Source organism: Sorex fumeus, unplaced genomic scaffold, assembly GCF_029834395.1.
Source record: "Sorex fumeus unplaced genomic scaffold, SorFum_2.1 ptg000058l, whole genome shotgun sequence".
Taxonomy (NCBI): domain Eukaryota; kingdom Metazoa; phylum Chordata; class Mammalia; order Eulipotyphla; family Soricidae; genus Sorex; species Sorex fumeus.
In genome coordinates, this window is record NW_026606115.1 from 8,313,135 (window position 1) to 8,337,735 (window position 24,601).

At 40.4% G+C, this 24,601-nt stretch overlaps 1 protein-coding gene across 5 annotated transcripts in view; it reads left to right on the forward strand.

The window, feature by feature from the left end:
* The first annotated feature begins 651 nt into the window (after positions 1 to 651).
* LRCH2 (leucine rich repeats and calponin homology domain containing 2) overlaps positions 652 to 24,601 on the forward strand; it is a 167,624-nt gene continuing 143,674 nt past the window's right edge. For all 5 annotated transcript variants that reach the window (XR_008794061.1, XR_008794062.1, XM_056125653.1 and 2 more), the window contains exon 1: positions 652 to 1,003. Coding sequence is in view for 3 of the 5 variants with exons in the window: in XM_056125653.1 (XP_055981628.1) it covers positions 652 to 1,003 (352 nt within the window). In the remaining 2 variants the exon portion in view is untranslated. The remainder of the gene's footprint in view (positions 1,004 to 24,601) is intronic.

Sequence of the window (24,601 nt, forward strand, 5' to 3'; positions counted from 1 at the left end):
TTCCACGTTTTGGAAGACAGCCGTTTGGCCGAGACACAGAGACCCCCTAGGCTTCCTTGCAAACGTCTCAAAACACCTTTTTCATTCTGGAACTCCACATTTCAGCCACATTTATTATTCCTCAAACTCTGCACCACCATTCCTCACAAACGATCTCGCGACATTTCTTTCGTCTTAAAAGGTCCTTGAAGCATTTGTAGTAAGCGTTTCAAGGAGCTTGGTAGCCCTCCGATAGACACGTGTTTTTAACATATTCAGGAGAAGAATAACTATTTCATCCCCAGGTAATACAGTTTCCTTTGTGTTTGCAGAGAGGACGGAGAAGATGAAACAACTTCAATCTGGGGAACCTCTCATCAAGTGACCTAGAGTGAACACGGCTTCGCTTCGAACGATTTGTTTGGTACCCAAAGCCGTGGAACGGGGAGTTAGCATCCTTCCTTTGATCCGATGTTTCTGAAAGGCGGCGTTTTCGCGCATCGGAACATGGTCTCCCAGCCTCACAACACCTCCTCCCAGCCCGCCCCGATTCCTTCCCACCCGCTACCTCGTCCCCCCTCCCACCCCCGCCTGCGCATGCGTCCTAAGAAGCCCCTACCCTCGCGGCCCCGGCAGCGAGTATTGTCGGGGGCTATTCTCTCTCCCACCAACATGGCGGCGAGTCAGGGAGGTGGTGGGAACAGTGGGGGCGGCGGGGGCGGCGGAGGTGGAAATAGTAGCGGTGGCGGCGCGGCTGGAGGAGGGAGTGGCGGCGCTGGCGCCGCCGCCGGCGGCGGCGGGGGGGGCCCCGTGGTGGTGCCCATCCCCGTGCCGACGCTTTTCGGCCAGCCGTTCCCCACCGGGCCGCAGTGGCACCCAGCGAGCCTGCAGCCTCAGCACACCGTGAGGAGCCTGGACCGGGCCTTGGAGGAGGCCGGCAACTCTGGCATCCTGAGCCTCAGCGGTAGGAAACTCCGAGACTTCCCGGGTAGCGGCTACGACCTGACGGACACCACTCAAGCAGGTGACAGGACGCGTGGGGGGAGGGTGAGGCGAGGGGGAGGGGAAGCGGGCCGAGGGGGGGGGGGGGCGTTCGGGGGTCGTCGCGCGGCGCCGTGGCTGCGGGCTCCGACGCGGAGGGTCCGGGCGGGGAGCGTGGGGGCGGGGGCGGCGACGCAGGCCCAGTTGCGTGCTCGCTGCGGGGGCCGACGGAGCGCCGTGGTGGGCTGCAAAGCCTGCCGAAGGATGTGTGCAAACTGGGCGGCTTGGGAGGGGGTGATGTGCATTGTTGACCCAGTCTGTTGCCCCGGTCCAGAGGGGCTGTGGAGGGAGGCACCGAGGTCTTCCTTCATCTAGGTCTTCCAATTCCAGCTGCACACATCTGGAATGGGGGTGATGGGGGTGGGGGCAGAAGAGACAATGCATAAAATCTCTATCTCTACATATTCCTTAAAGGCTTGTGTGCTTGCTCGGGGGTGGAGGGGGTGGGGTAGAGACAATACAGAAAACCAGCCTCTGTGCATATTCTCTTTTAAAGGCATATGTACTTGCAAAAAATGGCACAGCCCTCGACTTCAGCAGCAGCCTGGCCGCGGTTTTTCTGAGCTCTTAACGGTGTGTGTGTGTGTGTGTGTGTGTGTGTGTGTGTGTGTGTGTCCCTGTGTCCCGGCGAAGGTAGTGGTAACGGGGTGTGTGTGTGTGTGTGTCCGTGTCCCTGTGTCCCGGCGAAGGTAGTGGTGGCTGAGCTCTTAACGGTGTGTGTGTGTGTGTGTGTGTGTGTGTGTGTGTGTGTGTGTGTGTCCCTGTGTCCCGGCGAAGGTAGTGGTGGCTGAATAAGTATTTGTTGCAGAAGCCAATTAAGGCTTCAGTCACGTGTCTGGTTCAAGAAGGGGGAGACGAATCCTTGTTTGGAGTTCTGTAGGAGCCCTGATTTTTATGACTGACATAGCCACATTTTTAAAGAGCATTTTTAAGAAACAAGAACAACTCCATTTTTTGGAGTTGTAGGCTAATGGCCTATCCTTGTGAATAAAAAAAATGCCTGCTGCAGTGATCTTCATATATTTCGTACTCTTTGTTGTTGATGACATTTTTTTGTTTAGTTTTGTTTTGAATACACTTGCTTTCCCTTCTGTCTTAGAGACCAATGCTGACTATTTGTGGTATATTTTGGTGTGATGGAAAGAAGTTTTTGTTTGCCTTTCGTAGTCTTCAAATTTTTGTGTCTGATTTCTTCTGCTATTCTGCAAGAAATGATGGCTGAAATTATTTTAATATACATAATTTTGAAGAAATGCAGTGAGTTGATTCATTTATAGTGGGAAGTAATACAAGACCTTTATTTTTAATATAGCATTGTTTCATTGTATTCAGTTTTGGATATTTAGGTTTATATTTGGGGAAGGGTTTATGAACAGATTTTATGAAGTCTTATGAACAAATTTCATAAACAATATGTTGGTATGTCCGTGACTAAATTGGCATGATATTATACTACTTGGTGTGTTCTTCAAAGGAAGGCTTCAAGAAAAACGGTGTCAGAGTGCATCATTAAGGAGATACGTTGTTTTTTTATTTTTCCTTATAACCTGTAAACTGTCCCTTTATTGAGGACAGAATTTTAGAACTCTCTGTTCCAATGAGGTCCACACTCTTCGATATTGTAGTTGTTTCTGCTCTTCTTTGTAAAAGGTCATCCGTATATTTGAGATTTTCTTTTTTCCACCTATTTTATTCAAGTTGCAGCTTTTCCATTGAAGCAGTTGGTCCCCAACTCCCTTTGGGGTCTACAGCAGTCTTGTTTCTTTGAATTCTCATGGTACTTAACTGTCTTTATCACCAGTGCTGATTTTATTTTCTTTGTATGTTTGTATCATGTCCCTGAGAAGGTGAGATCTTCTTAAAGTAAGAAATCATATACTTATTGGGTTTTCTCTTTTTATATTGATCATAATGTACTTGGTTATGTATTTTCATAAATATGAATATGCATGTACATATAATAATCTTGGTTTTTAACCCTTGAGTATGTTTTCCCAGGCACACTTTATTTTTTTTATTTTTTTATTTTTTAAAATTTTTTTATTAGTGAAACACCATGAGGTACAGTTATAGACTTACAAATTTTTGTGCTTGGGTTTCAGTTATACAATGATCAAGTACCCATCCCTCCACCAGTGCCCATCATGCACCACCACGGGTCCCAGCATCCCCCCCTCCCCCTCCCCCTGCCTCTGTGGCAGGGTATTCCCCCTTGTTCTCTCTCTCTTCTTTTGGGTACTGTGTTTTGCAAGAGAGGCATTGAGTGGCAATCATGTTTGCTCTATAGACTACTTTTAGCATGCTTCTCCCACCCTGGGAGGGTCCTCACAACACCCTTTATTTGGTGCTCTCTTCTCTATCTGAGCTTGCCCAGGCACACTTTAACAGATACCAGAGCACACATATTCTTGATAAACATTCATCATAAACGTTATGATTTCCTACAGTGATATGGGAATTTTTGAGATAATTTTACCTTTTATTTTCAGTTGAATGCATGTTTTCTGGGAAAACACTAAAATGTAAATGAAAAGTACATGGGTGACCCAGTGACCGTTCGTTTGTTTTTGGAAAAAATTCAGCCATGAACACTTTAGAAGTATTATTTTGTATGTAAAGACATGAGTATATATTATGTATAAATTAGAGACACTGTTATTGAAGAAAATAGAGCATGGCTGAGGCTATTCATATAGATAGCATTAACATAAATATATGTAAATACACCATATGTCCTCTTATGAAAAGTTGTTTGCTGATATTATATTAGAAATGGCTTCAGTGGGGGGTTCCAGAACCGAACAGATCAGACAAGCATAACAAGGTTTATTGTAATGGGAAGAGATTGGAGGAAGGAAAACTAGATAGGAATCCAGAAAGCTATTCTGTTAATCCAGGTGTGAGGCTTTGAGAATATTGATTGAAGTAAAATTGCATAAGAAGGGGGAATTGATAAATTTCAAAGGAAAAGGGAGACTTTTAAAATTATTCTGCTATTGTGTGTGTGTCTAAGTGCAACATCAAAAAAGACCAGTAGCTTTATTTCACTTTAAATCATAAGGGAAGAGAGGCCAGAGTAGGGTAGCCCTACTTTGCCTTCCCCACAGCTGAACCTGGTTCCATCCCTGGCATCCTATAAGATCCACTGAGCCAGCCAGGAGTGATTTCTGAGCTCATATCCAGGAATAATACCTGAGTGCTGCCAGGTGTGACCCCAAAACAAATAAAAAAAATTAACAAGTGTAGGGATGGAGCCATAGAACAGTATGGCTCTTGTCTTTACTCAGAGAGTCTCCTGACACTCCATAAGTTCCCCCAAACCCTGCCATAAGTGATCCCTGAGTGCAGAGCCAGGAGAGTAAGCCCTGAGACACCTCTGGGTATGACCCCAAATTAAATAATAATAATAATAATAATAATAATAATAAATCACAGTGAAAGTTTGAAACAAAAGACTCAGACCTTACCCTAATCCAGACCAATTAAATCATACCATTTTTTGCCTTTTTTGTTTCACATCCAGTGATACTCAGGTGTTACTGCTGGCTCTGTATTCTGGAATTAATCCTGGCAGTGAGTGTGCAATCTTATGGGATGCTGGTGATCATGCCCTGATCAGCCCTGTGCAAGGAAAATGCCCTCCCCGCTGTACTCTCTCTCTGGCTGGACCAATTAAAAAATAAATCAGGGGCCAGGATACTTAAAAAAGGTTCTCAGGTAATTTTGTTGTATAGTTAGGACTGATAAACCACACTACCTCATTTTCAAAGACTCAGGAAATAATTATTGTTTTGAGAGAATGAAAACATTGATAAAAATTCAGTGACTGAGTGAGTGAAAAAATTAAAAGAGAGTCAAAACCAAAACTAGGGACAAAATCTTCCAGTTTTCGTTTAGTAATCTTTTTTTAGATAGCTTTGTGTGAAGTCAGTATTTTTTTTAATTCTTCATCATATTATGTGATAGTGATTTGATTTCTCATAAAATTTCAAATCAAAGTTTGATTTGAACTTTACTAGGAGGCAAGGAGACTTTCTGTTTTTATATTATAGTTTATGTAAGATGGTTAAAGTTTATGGTTTGATGTATAAAGTCACTGTACCCGACCACTACAAAAGTGAAGGGACCCACCACAGTGTCAGACAATGTCACCTTTATTCTGAACTCTATTGCTATCCTTCCTGCTTCCCATTCCACACTGCTTAGTAATCTTTTTCTAAAAATCTAGGCCTAGGGATTATCATTGTTCCATACTTTTTATTCCCTTGTCCTGTCTCTGTTCGTCAGATGAGTGAGATTATCCAGTATTTATTCTTCTGACTTATTTTGCTTAGCATGACACTCTCCAGTTCCATTTATGTTTTTTTCTTTTTTGAGGGGGAGGGGCACACCTGGTGCTGCTCAAGGCAAACTCCTGGCTCTGCACTCAGTAATCACTCTTGGTGGTACTCAGAGGACCATATAAGATACTGGGGATCAAATCCAGTTTGGCCACATGGAAGGCAAGTGCCTTACCCATTATCTCTCCAACCCTCAGTTCCATACATGTTGCGGAGATACTTTATTTTGCTACATTGCATAACTCTTGGTTACATTCAGTAATGTTCAGTAAGTTTGCACTTAAAAAACAGTGCCCTTAGAATATGTAGTAGCAAATTCATGTGTTAGTATTGTTATGGGAGGCGGTGGGGGGATAGTAGATAGGGAGCTGTTGGCAAATTTTATCAATTTATTTTATCATTTATCTTTGTATTTCTGGATTGGAGATTTTTGGGAGGGAGATTTTTTAAAATTTATTTTAGTTTTTTAAAAATTTTATTGAAACACTGTGAGATATTTACCAGCTTTCATGTTTGTGTGACAATCACGCAATGATCAAACACCCTCCCTCCACCAGTGCACATTACCCACCACCAATATCCCCGATATACCCCCCGCTTTTCCCACCCTCCCCTTGCCTCTATGGCAGACAATATTCCTCATACTCTCTCTCTAATTTTGGGCATTACGGTTTGCAATACAGACACTGAGAGGTTATTGTGTTTGGCTTTTTATTTAGTTTCTGCACACATTTTCTATCCCGACTGGTTCTTCAAGCATTCATTTTCTTAGTGATCCCTTCTCTATTCCAGCTGCCTTCTCCCCTTTGCTCATGAGGCAGGCTTCCAGCTATGAAGCAATGGAAGGAGATTTTTGAACCATACTCAGTGGTGTTCAGGGTTTGCTTACTCTTGGCTCTGTGCTGTTCACTCTGTTCACTTTGTTCACTCTTGGTGGCATTTGTGTGGCTCTATATGGTCCTAAGGATCAAATCTGTGTCAACTGCATGCAAGGCAAGTACCCTAACTCCTGTACTATCTCTTTGGTACCATATTTGTGTTTCTGGTGTCTTTCTCCTGCCTTTTTCACTGTTTGTCCTCCCTCCTGCTCCTATCTTGCAATCCTCTTGTTCATTTTTTTTCTTTTTATTCTCCATATTTTGCTGGAATAGGGCTTAATACTTTTAAAAATTTAAAAGGTAGTTTTCTGGTTTACTTGAATGTCCAATTCAAGTGGTTTGTGCTCATGAAATCCTCACCCATATAAAAACAAAAAATGACCATAAAGTTGATAAATCATTTAGGAAAACATATACCCCTTGTTATCTTGTCTTTATGGTGTGTAGTTAGACTTGACAAGAGAAAGGAAAATTGCATATAATTTTTTGAGTTTTTATTTTTGGCCTGCACTTATAGCACAGCAGGTAGGGCGTTCGCCTTACAAGCGGCCAACATGGCCGACCCGAGTTTGCTTCCTCCGCCCCTCTCGGAGAGCCCGGCAAGCTTCCGAGAGTATTCGATATGCCAGACACAGTAACAACAAAGTCTCCAATGGAGACGTTACTGGGCCCGCTCGAGCAAATCGACGATCAACGGGAGGGCCTTTACCTTTACCTTTACCTTACCTGTGTTCAGGAGCTACTCCTGGCTTTATCAGATTGTTTCTGGTAGTACTCAGTGTACTATATGTAGCACTAGGAATAGAACTGTGTTGGCCTCTTACAAGGCAAGTGAGTATAACTTTTTGGATATTATGGTAATTTGCTAACCTTAAGAGAGATTGAAAATGATTGTATTGGTAACTTAAACAAATTCTGAAAGTTTTTATATTAGACTGTCACTAGTACTATAAGTCCAATTCTACATGCAACTGCCCCCTTTGCTTCTTTATACCTCTTTGTGTCTATAAGCAACATGTCTGTGAAACAGATTTGGAAATATTTATATACATCGGATCATGTAGTTTTGATTACTCACAGGCTTTCCTGTAAACCCTGAGTTGATGCTCGTATTTCCTACATGTGCTGGATCACCTCTTCACCGTAGGGCATGGTGTTTAATATCAGGTTGTAAAACGGAGCCAAATAAACTTTCCAGAGTCTGATTTTGTTATATAGATGAAGACACTATCAGTACATTCAAAGTAATGATTTTGTGATACTAATTGGCCTGATTCAAATAATTGCCTTGATTTATGTAATAAATGTCTCCCGAAAAATTGAGTTTGACAGCTAAGTCATTATAATTTCTTTAGATTGAATTTGTGTTACTGAACTTTAAGTGATTTATTTTATCGAGTGAAGAACTCTGTGGCATAATTACCCCTTAATTTTGTTAACTAGTTCACATTAAAAGAAAATATTATCTAAACTTAGAGGTTATGCTCATAATGGAAAATATTACTATTCTACAGTTCTTTATTAATTTTGAAGCACTTTCATACATATTTTATCCTAATAATCTATAAGTTTGATAGAGTACATAGTAATTACCCTTTGTTGTTCAGAGAGATTACGTGATTTGCCCACAAATTAAATGGCTAGTATTAAGCAGAACATTAGGTTTTCAAACTCTGGTATCATTCCACTGTTATTTCCATTGTAACACATTTCTTGTTGTTCATAAAATAAAAGCTATGATATATATGGTGTTTACTCTGAAAAAATGAATGCTTATTTAGCTCCATAGGTTATATATTTTTTGTCTATGGTGCAATGTGTTTCTGAGTGGTTCCTTTGTGTGGTTTTTCAAGGCACTCAGTAAAAGTTTTCTTGAGGAATCTAACTTTGGAAACATGATTATGACCTGTAGAAAAGAGGCGTGGTTGTTATCCTTGAAGGGTTCATGAAATAGTTCAATAAGTATGGGACATATCTCTTTTTACATATGCATTCCCAATAAGAAAACAGTTATGTATAATCATATTCAAAATTTTATACTCTAGTATACTGTATATACAGCAGATGTGCAATTGTGTTATAAGGCTTTAATTTTTTAATTTATTGCTGCGAATGCTTTCTTAAGGTTAGGTATGTGCTTGGTCATGAGATAACTAGTCTGCATGGATTAAGTTATGAGGCTGGAGGAACAGTTGCAAAATTGCAGGATGAAATTGTATTAAAATGGAATTGAAAATGGTATTGTGTGTTAAGGGCATATGTTAACTGAAGGTTTGCTCTGTATTTCTACAAACCTGGGTAGAGGCTCAGAGGACAAAATCTGTGAGTTTAATACTAATGCAAGGGGAAAAGTGACCTTCAGTTGAGGGAAGAGGAAGCAAGGACAGTGGACAGCTGTTAACAGTGCAAAGGAGTATTAACTTTTGTTAAGGAGAAGGTAGAAGTATATTTAACAGGGCATTAATGTCTTATTTTAATGTTAAAGAAGTCAATGCCAAAAAAAAAAAGAAGTCAATGCCACATCATAAGGGAAAGCATATAGCTAAACAGAGACAATCGTATTTAACATAGTCAAGAAGGGAATAAGGGTTTAGAATGATCTGTATTAGTTGCTTTTGGAAAGCATACAATTGCCTGTTTTCCAAAAAAATACATGTGTTGCTCAACAGATAAAAAACAGAAGTGGTTGACTGGAATATTTTAGAATTGAGGTTATAGGGATACTGATTATAGTTTAAAATTTAATGTTTTGATTTAGGTTATTTGTAATGTAAACTGTGAAAGATTTATTTGTTGTTAAACACATTCAGTGGACAATATCCAGAACCTTACTGAGATGATGGGCTGGAGTGATAGCACAGCGATAGGGCGTTTGCCTTGCACGCAGCCAACATGGCCGACCCGAGTTTGATTCCTCCGCCCCTCTCGGAGAGCCTGGCAAGCTACCGTGAGTATCTCGCCTGCAAGGCAGAGCCTGGCAAGCTCCCCGTGACGTATTTGATATGCCAAACACAGTAACAACAAAGTCTCCAATGGAGACGTTACTGGGCCTGCTCGAGCAAATCGATGATCAACGGGAGGGCCTTTACTTTACTGAGATGATGCTAGGGACACATTTCAAAAACAAAAGTAATGGAAGACTTAAAACATGTTGAATTCTTGGGATGTAGTATTTGTTTATGTTCCAAGACATGCAGTAAAACTTGATGAAAGGGCTACCCATTCCAGCAGCCCACTCTCAGGGATGATTAAACTGTGTTGCCAACCACCATGCTCTTGAGTATATTCAAGTACATCTTGCAGCATTGTAATTGACTTGTAATTTGTCCTTTGAAAAGTTTAAGAAAGTTTTGCCTGCTTTCCTTTTTTTGAACAAGGGTACCTTACACACCAGGGAACCATTTAATGTTGAAAACAATAAGTCCATTTTATAATAACGACTTAAGTTTGTACTAAGTCTCACTTAAGTTTCTCCTGAGTCTTCTAAAGATCAGACTTTGACTTGGAACTATATGCAGTGCTGGGGATCGAACCTGAGTCAGCCATGTTAAAGGAAAGTACTTTTCTGCTGTACTCTTTCTAGCCTCTTTATGTCTTGACTATTAATAATTTTTTAAGCTGAGGATTGAACCCTTATTGGTCACATGCCAGGCAAAAGCCCTACCTCCTGCACTATCACTTCGACCCCCAAAGGTCTATCTGTAGTTCTTGGCTTCATTTTGCTTCTTCATAGTCTCAAGTTTTCTTTCCTTTTTTTACTCCTTTTCTTCCTGTTTCTCCTTTTAATTTTGTTTCTCTTTTTTTTGTGGTCACACCTAGCAAAGCTGAGAGGCTATTCCCTGTTCAGTGCTCAAAGGTCACTCGCAGTGGTTCTCAAGGGATTGGTACTGGGAATGGAATCCAAGCATCCCACATACAAAGTATGTGTACTAGCTTTTTCAGCTATTTTTTATGGACCCAGTTTTTTCTTTTTATTTATGAAATATTTCTTGGTACTTTTAAAATAATTGCTCATTCCAATATTAAGTACCTATTCATTTTAAAAATTGGGTGGTAGTGGAGAGATAGTATACACTTGCCTTGGATGGGGCTAAAACCTGTTTGATCCCCAGCACCATATATGGTCCCCTGAGCACTTCCAGGGATCACTCCTGAGTAAAGCCAAAAAGAATCACTTCTTGTGGCTTAAAACCAAAAAGAAAGAAAACTTTTTAGCTGTTTTATGGTTCATTTAAATGCTGTTTCCCCCGATTTTCTAATTTACATTTATTGGGAGGTGAGCTTAGTTTGAATATGTAAGCAACGATATTTAAGGGCTTTCAGATATTTAAAGGGCTCAGATGCAAATGCAATTAAATCTTACATTGTCTCTAAAGAACTAGGAATTATAGGTAAAAGTCATGAAAATGATAGAAAGGTTCATTTACATGGTTTGTGTTTTTCTACCGTCTGAAATTTTGGTAAAAGTTACGTGATAAGGCTATAACATTTGTCTTCTGAAAAGAGAAATATTTTTAAAGAACCATTTATTGAATAATCGTATATTGATCAGAAGTGCCAAGTTTACAGTACAATAAATTTTATAAGGATTGGAGTGTAGGGCCATTCTTAGACAGTACTTTGATGTTTGAATGTCATTGTAGTGTCCATTAGGGTTTTTTTTTTTTGGTGAAACGGAAACACTTCATAAAATTTCCTATAGACAACTGCTTATAGAGCTTCCCCCACCTTCTTTTGTAACTTTTGTTTGTAAGTTTCTGCTTTCCAGGTGGCTTAATGCTTGTATTACTCATAGTCTTTTTCTCACAGAGCATGCATGTAATCTTCCCTCTGGTTAACAGCTGTGGTGTCTCTTTGCAGCATCTGTTTTTGTTTGCCCCCTCGCTTCTCAAAGTGCTTATGTTTAAAAAGAACCTTCCATTATTAGTCGCTGTAGGTCAGTGAGGTCTACTTGTTTCTGATAAATATTGGTTTAAAGGCATTTTTCTTCATTTTGTGAATGTTTCTTTATACTTTCCCCTCACCATTGTACTACAATTAGTATTTCAGATCCTCACAAAGTAGGTCAGAAATTTTGTGACCTTTATATCTTGCTCAGTCAGTAAGTCTTCAGTGTTTCATGCTTTTAAGTATCTCATCCTGAATGACAGCACTATACCCTTCTAGGGAATACTGAATCAAGAAATCACCTGTTTTTGTAGAGGGCATCTGTTGAAAGCAGATTCCAGAGCATGGAGTTGTCATTTCCCATCAGGCTCCAACATCAGATTCTCTAATACTTCAAAGATACCCCTCATTCCTGCATCGACAGACAGCTGTGGTGCCTCTTGTGTTCTTGTTGCTTTTGTTTCTAGAAATGAGATTTATTTCAGATGGGAAATTAGATATTGAAGTATTAATATTTGAGAACATTTAATGGTATTTTATATTTCATAAGTGTTTACTTTTGAATAGTATGTTACTAAAAAAATCACTGAAACTTATTTTTCAAAATTTTCAAATTATAAAATAAGATTTTGAGTTGGTTAGTTTCATGTACTCCTAAAGATATATATCCCTGGTATATATTTTTCATGTCTTAACTACTAAAAGTTGTCATTTTTCATAATTTTATTTTGTATCCTTATGAAAATTATAATTATAATTAATTTTGTGCAAGTTGATATTTTTCTTATTGTTTCTTTTGCTTCTTAATTGAACATTAATTTGTATAATTCATTTCCAATAATTCCAAAATAGAGAGGAATAGTAATTGATTTCTGGCAATGTTTTGTAGGTAGTATTCAGTGGAATCAGTACTATTCAGATCCAGTCTAGTACTCATCTGCTGAATAACAGTTATTCTTTTTAAGTCTGTTTGACTTCTGTGGATCTTAGCTATAACTCAAAGGTGAATTGTTTTTCTTAAAATAGAAGTAATGTTTGCTTGTAGAAAAATTGAGAAAATAAAAGCATACAGAACAAATATATAGACAATCTCACATTTTATTAGGCTTGCCAGTATTATTCTGGCTACAATAGATTTGTGAAAGTTAGAAAATAGAATGTTATGTCACTGTCACTGTCACTGTCCTCCCATTATTCATAGATTTGCTCGAGCGGGCCCAGTAACATCTCCATTGTAACAATTGTTACTGTGTTTGCCATACAGAATACGCCCAGGCTTTGCCGTGCAGGCAAGATACTCTCGGTAGCTTGCCGGGCTCTCCGAGAGGGGCGGAGGAATCGAACTCGGGTCAGCCATGTTGGCCGCTTGCAAGGCGAATGCCCTACCCACTGTGCTATCGCTTCAGCCCAGAATGTTATGTAGTTAATATAAATATTAAATTATTGACATAGGTAGAATTAACTGAGAGGGTTTTTTTTCACATAATTTCTTTCACCGAACTTTTGTTATTAAAAAAAATTGTATTTGGGGTTTGCTCTTCAAGCCTGTGTTCTTCCTAGAACATATATCTCTCTTGCTTGTCTCTGTGTTTCTTTGCTTATTTATTTCCATTTTGGAGAAGCCTGTATTCTTTTTCGAACACATACTTCTTTCTCTCCCCTCACATCTTTCTAAATAAGTTTTAATAGAACTATCTTCCTTCATCAGAAAAAATAAGAAAATTATATTTGGTGCCTGAAAGGAGCAGTTACTATGTTTAAGGATTGGTGTCTGACCTGGCGTTTTATCTGTCATAACACCTAGTGTCCAATTCATGGTCCTTCACAGAATTTTGTTTAAATGAATGGCTCAGACTGTGAATTAAGTTAGGATGAGTCCTGGGAAATGAGAATGAGGCTTGGATAATATAGATATAGATCATGATTTTCCTGCAATCATCCCAGACTCTTGAAGTGTAGCACTATGCACAATTTGATACTTAAGTTATTTAATTATTTTACCTGTAATTTATCTTTGGGAAGGTTCCAACTTTTTTTTTTCCTTTTTTGGGGGGGGTCACACCTGGCGATGCAAGGGGTTACTCCTGGCTCTGCACTCAGGAGTTACTCCTGGCGGTGCTCAGGGGACCATATGGGATGCTGGGAATTGAACCCGGGTCGGCCGCGTGCAAGGCAAACGGCCTACCTGCTGTGCTATCTCTCTAGCCCGGGAAGGTTCCAACTTTTAATCTTGATCATAAGGTGTCCATGATATGATTGAGAGCTAATTTTCATGATTCTCATGTTTCAGCACACTTTGTGAGAGATGTGAGTAAACTGCCCTTTTATTCAGGACTGTCTTTGAAAGAATGAGATTACTTTTCTCTCCAGAGCAAAGGACAGTTGTGCTTATAAACAGTCGTCCGGTAGAGATTATGTTTTCCTTCCAATAAGTGTGAGCATGGTTAATGTCTATTATAAAACATTCATTCACATAATTCATCTTCAATAGTGTAATATGTGAGCACGCATTCATCTGTGCCTGTCTGTGTCATCCCTATAAAGATTTGGGGGCAAAAGGGCAAATACGTGGCTCATGCCATTGGTGCATTATGAATAATAAAGTCCTTTGTCTCTCACACATAAGACTCATACCTTCTATGCAAGCATCCATATGAGTATGTTAGACTAACTTACCAACTTAGAATTAGGTCTAAAATCTCAAATTCTGAGGGTTTTCTTAGGTGTATGTATTTGCTTGTGGTCACACCTAGCTGTCCTCAGGGCTTACTCCCTGTTCTGTACTCAGTAATAACTCCTGGCAGTCTCAGTGAACAATATGGGTTCTGGGAATTGGACCCACATAAGACATATATAAGGCAAGTGCCCTACTTGTTGGGCCCCTCTCTAGTTCCCCAAATTCAGGTATTTAGCAGATTGATTTTGTCTGTAAGATGGTAATACCCTTTTGAAATTTTTTTTTTCATTTTCTTTAGTTTTGTTGAATTGGTTAAATTCTTGAAAAACTAACAAGTTTTTGTTATTTTTCACCTTACTAGACTATGGAGATCTGGCGTGTTCAGGGTGGGGCTGGAGCTATAGCACAGTGGGTAGGGCGTTTGCCTTGCAAGCGGCTGACACGGGTGGCCGATCCGAGTTCAATCCCTCCTCCCCTCTCGGAGAGCCCAGCAAAGCCTGGCAAGCTATTCGTGATGTATTCGATATGCCAAAAACAGTAACAAGAAGTCTCACAATTTGTTGTGAGACATTACTGGTACCTGCTCAAGCAAATCGATGAACAACGGGAAGACAGTGCAGTGCAGTGTTACTAGACTATGGGCAGTGGGACATTGAGGATTACCTGGGAGTACACAACACAGGAATTAAACTCACAGCCTTATGTTTTCATTAGATGCTTCCTAAGCAAGGGAAAGTTCTTTCAGCATCCGAGTCAATATTCTGGATCCTTCTTGCTAGATATCATACACAGTGGAACTGTCCTGATCACTTTAGTGCATGTGGCAGTGACATTGGAGTCTGAAATCATGACCTTGTACTTGTCAGGTGCTTAAAGCCATCAGGCTATATTCTAGACCCCAGTAAGAGTAAATTTTTGTTTCTTTTGGGAGGCCTTCTGGTAACTCACAGTTCCAGAAGCCAGAATCTAAACGATGGACATGGGAGTCTCCCGGTGGATGATTCCACAACGAAATAGACCACATCATATTCAGTCGATGGTTTTGCCTGACTGATGTCGCTGTTGTCCCAAAATTTCGAACAGGATTGGACCACCATCTCCTCCGTGCAAAATTCTACTTCACAGAGCGAGGAGAAAGGGCTGCAAAGTTCAAAAAGAGAACTCCCAGAAAGACCACCAACTGGAAACTCTTTGGTACTATTGCGGCAATATGGGAAGATGCCATTGTTGACAACATTGACGAGGAATATGATCGACTGGTTCAGCACCTCCATGAATGTGCGAGGAGGTGCGAGGAACGCGAAGAGAGAGATAGCCACAAAAAATCGCCTATCTTCGAAAACTCTTGAGCTAATTCGCCAGCGTGGTTTGGCGCATGCCTCAGGCAACCGCAAGCTAATGTCCGAGCTCGCAAAGCAGTGCAGAGATGTGATCAAGGAAGACCTCAAAGAGAGAAGAGCAGAAGTACTGGTAGATGCGGCAGAAGCCGGGAAAAGTATTCGTAACTCCCGCCTGTCCTTCGCCAACTATAAGACCAAGATGACTGCCCTCCGACATCCTGATGGATCCATCACATCCTCCAGAACGGCAATGGAGAAGATTATCCATGACTTCTACTCAAATCTCTTCGATAGCCATGTCCACTTGCCGACATACCAAATTCCACAGGATGGATATATCATTCCCAACATTCTCCCTTCTGAAATCCGACACGCCATTTCGTCGGTAAAGAAACAAACAGCACCCGGCCCAGACAAGGTCAGACCTGAACACCTGAAGAACCTGCCATCAGTACTCATCAATACACTGGCTCGGCTCTTCACACGCTACCTGTCTGAATGCAAGGTTCCATCCCAGTGGAAAACCAGCAGGACCGTACTACTGTTAAAGAAGGGAGACATCCATGACATTGGCAACTATCGCCCGATCTGCCTATTGTCTGTCATTTACAAGTTGTTCACTCGAGTCATCCTAAATAGGATTGGCAGAACACTAGATGAAGGACAACCATGCGAGCAAGCAGGGTTCCGCAAAGGATTCAGCACCATCGACCATATCCACACAATAACCAAGCTCATTGAGGTTTCTCGGGAGTTCAAGATGCCGCTCTGTTTAACGTTCATTGATTTAAAGAAGGCCTTTGATTCTGTTGAGACGAAAGCGGTCATCGAAGTCCTAGCCAATCAGGGCATTCAAGCCCAATACATCAGGATCCTCCGTGAGCTGTATTGCGGATTCACTACCAGGATCTCACCATTCTACAAAGAAGTGATCATTGATGTCAAGAGAGGGGTGTGGCAGGGTCATACCATTTCACCGAAACTCTTCAGTGCCACCCTCGAGAACATCATGCGACGACTGGAATGGGAAGGAATGGGAGTGAAGATAGATGGTTGGCAACTACACCACCTCCGCTTTGCTGATGACATTGTTTTAATAACACCAAACATCAGCCAAGCGGCACAATTGCTGGCTGACTTTGACCGTGAGTGTGGAAAGGTAGGACTACAGCTGAATCTTACGAAGATAATGTTTATGAGAAACAGCCTTGTTCCTGACGCCCCATTTGCTCTCAATGGAATGACCATCTCCGAATGCAACAGCTATGTGTACCTAGGTCGAAAGGTCAACATGACAAATGACCTGGCACCCGAGCTGTGCAGGAGGAAGAGAGTGGCTTGGAACGCCTTCATGAACGTCGAAGAAATAGCTAAGAGGACGAAGAACCTCCGGCTCCGGGCACATCTCTTTGATTCCACTGTTCTTCCTGCATTAACATATGCCTCAGAGACCTGGGCCCTACGCAAACAAGATGAGAACGCTATTCAGGTCTCCCAAAGAAGAATAGAAAGAGCTATGCTTGGAATATCACGTTTCACTCAAATGAGAGAAAGAATCCGGAGTTCTGACATCCGTCGACGATCAAGAATCAGGGACGCTGTCTCATTTGCCAAGGTGTCGAAAATCAGATGGGCTGGTCACGTAATGAGATTTAAAGACGACCGCTGGACTAGAGCTGTTATATCGACTGGATTCCACGGGATGTCAGAAGACCGCGTGGTCGCCCACCTTCCAGATGGTCAGACTTCTTCGTCAAGATCATGAACGATCGGTTTGAGGCCCTTCATGTTCCCGGAGCAAACAGATGCCATTGGGCTACACTAGCACGCGACAGGTACAGTTGGAGACGTTACTTGCGCCCGCTCGAGCAAATCGATGACTAATGGGAAGTTAAGTGATTAAGTGAAGTGATTGGGAGGCCAGTGGACAAACCTAACTCACGCAAGGGATGTGCTCTGCTGCTGATCCACAACCTTGGTGCAGTGAGGATACAATCTTTAAAAAACCTAGATAGCTATGTAGAAACTCAGACAAAACAGCTCTGAATTTAGAAATTAAGAACAGTTGAGAACGTTGTAGTGGTAGACATTTTTATTACAGTGTTTTGAGACCACACTCAGCCATATTCTGTGTCTATCCCTGGACCCATATAATCAGGGATTACTCCTGATGATGGTTTGGAGACTATGCATAGTGTTAGGGATGGAATAACTGGGTTTGACCACTTGCAAGGTAAGCACCTTAACCCCTGTACTATCTGCATGGTCCGGTTTTCATTTCATTTCCCTCCACCCTTCCTCTCTCCCTTCCTTCTTTTTTGCCTTTTGTCTCTGAAGAAATTTTTTTGTTAATTGATTTTTTTTCAATTTTTCCTTTTATTAAAGTATAGAGTATTACAAAGCCATTCGTAGCTAGGTTTTTGGCATTCAATGTTCCATCACCAGTCCTGCCACCAGTCTCAACTTCCCTCCACCAGTGTTTCTAAATTCCCTATCCAAACCACCACCCTTACCCTCTCTTCTTCCAGCCTGCCTTCTTGACAGGCACCTTTTAAATTTGCTTATTAAAGTTTGGGACTCACAGTTTCAATATTTTTGACTTAGGTTGGATTTTTAACTCTATCATGCTTTAACACCACCAGTGTATCTGAGTCCCCTTGACCCTTGCCCATCTAGTATTTATTATTTTCTTAAGCAAAAATCTTGAAAAATATATGTTCTTACTATAACAGGAATCAATGTAGGGTGTGAATATCGTTTGATTTAGGTTTCAGAACAGGGTTCTATGCCCGGCACCCCATGTGTTTCCTTCCCCAAGCCTACCAGAAGTGAGACCTGCTTGGAAAGCCAGAAGTAAGACCTGAGCACAACCAGGTGTGACACAAAAACACAAACAAAAAATTGGTTTAGAATTTCTCTACCCAGGGGATGGAGCGATAGCTAGTACAGTAGGTAGGGCATTTGTCTTGCATGTGGCCAACGTAGATTCCATCTCCAGCATTCCATATGGTCCTCCGAGACCAACAGGAGGAATTTCTGAGTGCAGAGCTAGGAGTAACCCATGAACACTGCAAGGTGTGGCCTAAAAGACAAAACCAAAACAAACAAAAATTTCTCTGCCTCTGTTTTGTGGTTCAGCAAATAGAATATTTGGAACTTTTGATAGGAGGTTACAATACCATACTCGGGCCTTATAGAACATGGCCTTTTTCTTTTTCCTTTTTTTATTATTATTTTTATTAGTGAAACACCATGTGGTACAGTTGTAGATTTACAATTTTTTTGTGCTTAGGTTTCAGTTATACAGTGATTGAGTACCCATCCCTACACCAGTGCCCATTCTCTGACTCCAGTGCTCCTAGTATCCCTCCCATACACCCATCCCCCCCATCCCTGCATCCCACCCTGTCTCTGTTGCAGGGCATTCCCTTTTGTTTTCTCACTCCTTTTGGGTGCTGTGGTTTGCAAAAGAGGCATTGAGTGGCAATCATGTTTGGTCTATAGTCTACTTCCAGCATGCATCTCTCATCCTGGGAGGATCCTCCTAACACCCTTTATTTGGTGTTCCTTTCTCTATCTGAGCTGCCTTTTCCCCAAACGTGTGCGGCCGGCCTCCAAGCCATGGAGTAAAACTCCTGGTACTTATCTCTGCTATTCTTGCGTGTTAGTCTCCTATTTTGTTACTTTATATTCCCCAGTTGAATGCGGTCTTTCTATGTCTGTCCCTCTCTTTCTGACTCATTTCACTTAGCATGATACTTTCCATGTAGTACCACTTGTATGTAAATTTCATGACTTCATCTTTTCTAACAGCTGCATAGTACTCCATTGTGTAGATGTACCAAAGTTTCTTTAGCCAGTCATCTGTACTCGGGCACTTGGGTTTTTTCCAGATTTTGGCTATTTTGAATAGTGCAATGAATATAGAAGTGCAGATGTCATTTCAACTGTACTTTTTTTGCCTCTCTGGAATATATTTCCGGAGGTGGTATAGCTGGGTCAAATAGGAGCTCAATTTCTGATTTTTTGAGAATCGTCTATATTGTTTTCTAAAAGGGCTAAACCAATCAGCATTCCCACCAGTAGTGAAGGGGAGTCCCTTTCTCGCCGCGTCCATGGCAAGTCAGGTTGCTTTTGTTCTTTTGGATTTGGGCCAGTCTCTGTGGTGTGAGATGATATCTCATTGTTGTTTTGATCTGCATCTCCCTGATGATTAGTGATGTAGAGCATTTTCTCATGTGTCTTTTATTTATTTATTTTTTGCTTTTTTGGGTTACACCCAGTGATGCACAGAGGTTATTCCTGGCTCTGCACTCAGGAATCACCCCTGGCGGTACTCAGGGGACCATATGGGATGCTGGTAATCAAATCCGGGTTGACCATACGCAAGGCAAAAACCTGCTGTGCTGTTGCTCCAGCCCCTCATGTGTCTATTAGCCATTCGGATTTCTTCTTTGGAAAAGTTTCTGTTCATTTCACCACCCCATTTTTGGATGGGGTTAGATGTTTTCACCTTGTAAAGTTCAACCTGTGCTTTGTATATCCTTGATATCAACCCCTTATCAGATGGGTATTGGGTAAATATCCTTTCCCTTTCTGTAGATTATCTTTGTATTCTGGTCACTGTATCTTTTGAGGTGCAGAAGCTTCTTAATTTAAGATAGTCCCATTTGTTTATCTCTTTTTCCACTTGGTTGATCAGTGGAGTGTCTTCTTTGAAGAAACCATTAGCCTCGATATCGTGGAGGGTTTTGCCGACCTTGTCTTCAATGTACCTTATGGATTCTGGCTTGATGTTGAGATGTTTAATCCATTTTGATTTGACTTTTGTGCATGATGTTAAGTCGAGGTCTAAGCCCATTTTTTCATGTGGTTGTCCAGTTTTGCCAGCATCATTTGTTAAAGAGGCTTTCCTTGCTCCACTTCACATTTCTTGCTCCCTTATCAAAGATTAGATGTTCATACATTTGAGGTTGTGTGTACGGATATTCCACCCTGCTCTATTGGTCTGCAGCCCTGACTTTATTCCAGTACCATGCTGTTTTAATTATTACCACTTTGTAGTAGAGGTTGTAGTTGAGGTTGGGGAGGGTGATGCTTCCCCATGTCTTTTCCCCAAGAATTGCTTTAGCTATTCATGGGCGTTTGTTGTTCCATATGAATTTCAGGAGTGCTTGATCTATTTCTTTGAAGAATTTCGTGGATAACCTTGTAGGGATCACATTGGATCTGTATAATGCTTTCGGGAGTAGTGGCATTTTGACAATGTTAATTCTTCCTATCCATGAGCAGGGGATATGTTTCCATTTCCTCGTGTCCTCTTTTATTTCGTGGAGTAGCGTTTGGTAGTTTTCATTGTAGAGGTCCTTTACCTCTTTAGTTAGGCTGATTCCAAGGTATTTGATTTTCTGGGGCACAGTTGTGAACGGGATTATTTTTTCATGTCACTTTCCTCTCTCTCATTATTTGCGTATAGGAAGGCCTTGGATTTTTGGGCATTAATTTTTATACCCTCGACTTTAATGTACAAGTCTATTGTTTCTATGAGTTTCTTGGTAGAGGATTTAGGATTCTCAAGATATAGTATCATATCATCTGCTATTAGTGAGAGCTTGATTTCTTCCTTTCTTATCTGGATGACTTTAATGTCTTTTTCTTGGAACATGGCCTTTTTCAAGTGACATCTGAGTTGAAACCCCCATGCTTTCAGTAATTAGTTTTTTTTAAACCCTTTGGGCATGCAATTTAATTTTGTCGTATACAATTACTAATAGTGCCCTCACAAGATTATTAGGTTATTATGAGGATTAGATAAAATTATGCAAATGTTTTGGTATTGTAAGCATTCATTTTGGTATTGTAAGCATGCTTGGTATATGTACGTCTTTGTGTGTCTGTGGAATAATTGCCTCAATATCATTAGGTTATGTTGGTTTGAATTAGAGTTCTGATTTTAAATTATTTCTTCATTTAACCTTATGTTTCTTTAAACCAAAAATTTGGTGCTTTCTCTCTTAATAAGGATAGTATGTTCCAGAACACACCTTATTATTAAACATTTTCCCAGGCGTAAAAATGTTTCATATTTTCAAACATTATTTAGGACTTTAAAAAATAGGGTTGACAAAAACCATCTATATTATTAAATATCACCTAAAGAAAACTCAGGTATCTTAGCTTAAGAGTTAACAATTTGTAACAAAAATCGTATGTTCTTTGTAGACTGAAAAAGATAAAATTATAATTTGTATTACTGAGATGTCTATACCCTGAGAAATGCTAACCACTGGGCCAGGAATTGTATTAGTTAGTAGATGGAACAGTTTGTGGCTGTGTGATGACAGCTTGGAGTCACAGCGTGCAGATTTCTATTCATCTAACTATTCTCCTTTCTTTTCTTATTTTCCTTGACTTTTCAAGTGTGTATCTCAAGTATGATACAGAGTGTATTTATATCTGATTATCTGTTAATGTCTCTAAAATGCTCCCAGAAATTTTACACTTAGTGTTTGAAGGTAGGAAATGGTACACGGCAGTCTGTCTGCTGTTCATTGCTAATATTGGTTGATAATGATGTTGAGAAACAAGAGAAAAATAACCTAGTGACTGTAAAGGTACTTATTCTCAAGGATGCTGCGCAAGGAAGTATCAGTTTACTCTCTAAGGGAAAAACACAGCTATTAATTTTTTAAAGTTCACAGATATTTTACTTTTAAAATTGATAAACTATTTTTGAAAATGTGTTACTTTCCTGTGGTGCTGCAGGACATTATTACATATTTGGTAATTTAAGACAACAAAAATATAGTTTGTTACCGTTCTGGAGAGGACTCAGAAATGTGTCTTGTGGGGCTTCATGAAAGTGAAGGTTTCCTCTGCATCACATAGTTTTTTTAGACACTAAGTGTGGAGCTGGCCACTTGCCTGGTTCTTTTTGGTGACTGCTAGCATTCGCTGAACAAATCCCTGGTATTTACATCCATCTTTACCATGGTATCCTCCTTAGTTTCTCTACGGACACTCTTGCCTTCCTTTCCTTAGGTTAAGTGTGATGGCATATAGGGCCTGTCTGAAACATTCACGAATATTTCTTCATTGCAAGATTCCTAATTGCACCTATAAAAATCTTACCATGTACAAGAACATTCACAGTTTCCAGGAATTGGGCCCTGTTATTTTTATCAAAGATAATGAATGGAACATAGTTCCTGAAGTCTGTTCACCAAGGAAGATAAGGAACACATTTCATTTTTTAAAATTCAGTAAGAAAGGTGAAAGATCCTTATTTGTGTATATGTATGTGTGTGTGTTTGTTTGTTGGGCCTATGTGTATTTGTTTATTGGGCCATACCTGGCAGTACTGGATGCTGGCTTAGTGGTTGCTCTCGGCAGTGCTTAAAGAATAATGTGTTACCAAGGATCCAACCCAGGCTCCTTCATGAAAAACATGCACTCCAGCTCAGAGAGCTCTCTCTCTGGTGCCTAAAATTATGTTTTTTTTTCACATCTTACATTCACCCCTAAGGACTCATGCTTTGAATCTCTTGTGAAATTAATCTACTCATAAGGAATGAATTTACGGTGTATTTATCCATGTTTATGGAACTATATTAAATAAAATACCAGTTTTGCATCAATTTCTCATATCTGTGCTAGTTTGTTCATTAAGATGATGTTCAGTTTTATAAAACACCCGGTAACATGAAACTTACTGAATGAGTTAATTTTATCACATATATGTGTAAAAGTTATTTTTCAGGGTTTTTTTTAAGTAAAAACGTTTATTCAGGAAGTAAAGGGAGGGAATGAAAGACGTGTATAAAGACGGTAGCTTAGGAGATAATAATAGGCTTCTCCAGTGAAAAAAACAATTTTCACGTTTTTTTTCTTTTTTTGGGGGAGATTTATTTTATTTTTTTTCCAGTTTTTTTAAAAATTTTTTTATTAGTGAAACACAAACAGGTAGTTATAGACTTACAAATTTTTGTGCTTGGGTTTAAGTTATACAATGATCAAGTACCCATCCCTCCACCAGCGCCCATCCTCCAACACCACGGGTCCCAGCATCCCTCCCACCACCCATCCCCCCATCCCACCCTGCCTCTGTGGCAGGGCATTCCCCCTTGTTCTCTCTTCTTTTGGGTCCTGTGTTTTGCAAGAGTGGCATTGAGTGGCAATCATGTTTGGTCTATAGTCTACTTTCAGCATGCTTCTCCCACCCTGGGAGGATCCTTACAACACCCTTTATTTGGTGCTCTCTTCTCTATTTGAGCTTCCTTTTCCCCTAGCACGTGTGGTTGGCCTCCAAGTCATGGAGCAAAATTCCTGGTAATAATCTCAGCCACTCCTGGGTGTTAGTCTCCCATGTTGCTTTATGTTCCCCAGATGAATGCAATCTTTCTGTGTCTATCCCGCTCTTTCTGACTCATTTCGCTTAACATGATACATTCCATGTAGTACCACTTGTATGTAAATTTCATGACTTCATCTTTTCTAACAGCTACATAGTAGTCTATTGTGTAAATGTACCAAAGTTTCTTTAACCAGTCACCTGTTCTTGAACACTCAGGTTTTTTCCAGATTGTGGCTATTGTAAAGAGTGCTGCAATGAACAAACAATTGCAGATGTCACTTCGACTATACTTTTTTGCCTCTCTGGGATATATTCCCAGGAGTGGTATTGCTGGGTCAAATGGAAGATCAAATTCTAATTTTTTGAGAATTGTCCATACTGTTTTCCCAAAGGGTTGGACCAGTCGGCATTGCCACCAGCAGTGAAGGATGTTCCCTTTCTTGCCACATCCACTCCAGCACCGGTTGCTTTTGTTATTGTGGATGTGGGCCAGTCTCTGTGGTATGAAATGATATCTCATTGTTGTTTTGATCTGCATCTCTCTGATGATTAGTGATATAGAGCATTTTCTCATGTTCCTTTTTGCCATTCAGATTTCTTCTTTGCGAAAGTTTCTGTTTATTTCTTCGCCTCATTTTTTGATGGGGTTTGGTGCTTTCTTCTTGTGGAGTTAAACCAGTACCTTGTATATCCTTGATATCAACCCCTTGTCGGATGTGTATTTGGTAAATGTCCTTACCCATTCTGTAGACTGTCTTTGTATTTTGGTCACTGTTTCTTTTGAAGTGCAGAAGCTTCTTAGTTTTAGATAGTCCCATTTGTCTATCTCTGTTTTCACTTGCTTGGCCAGTGCTGTGACATCTTTGAAGATACCATTAGCTTCAATATCATGGAGGGATTTGCCAACTTTGTCTTCAATGAACTTTATGGATTCCGGTCTGATGTTGAGGTCATAAATCCATTTTAATCTTACTTTTGTGCATGGCATTAGGAAGAGATCTTAGCCCACATTTTTGCATGTAGCTGTCCAGTTTTGCCAGCACAATTTATTCAAGAGGCTTTCTCTGCTCCATTTCACTTTTTTTACCCCCTTATCGAAGATTAGA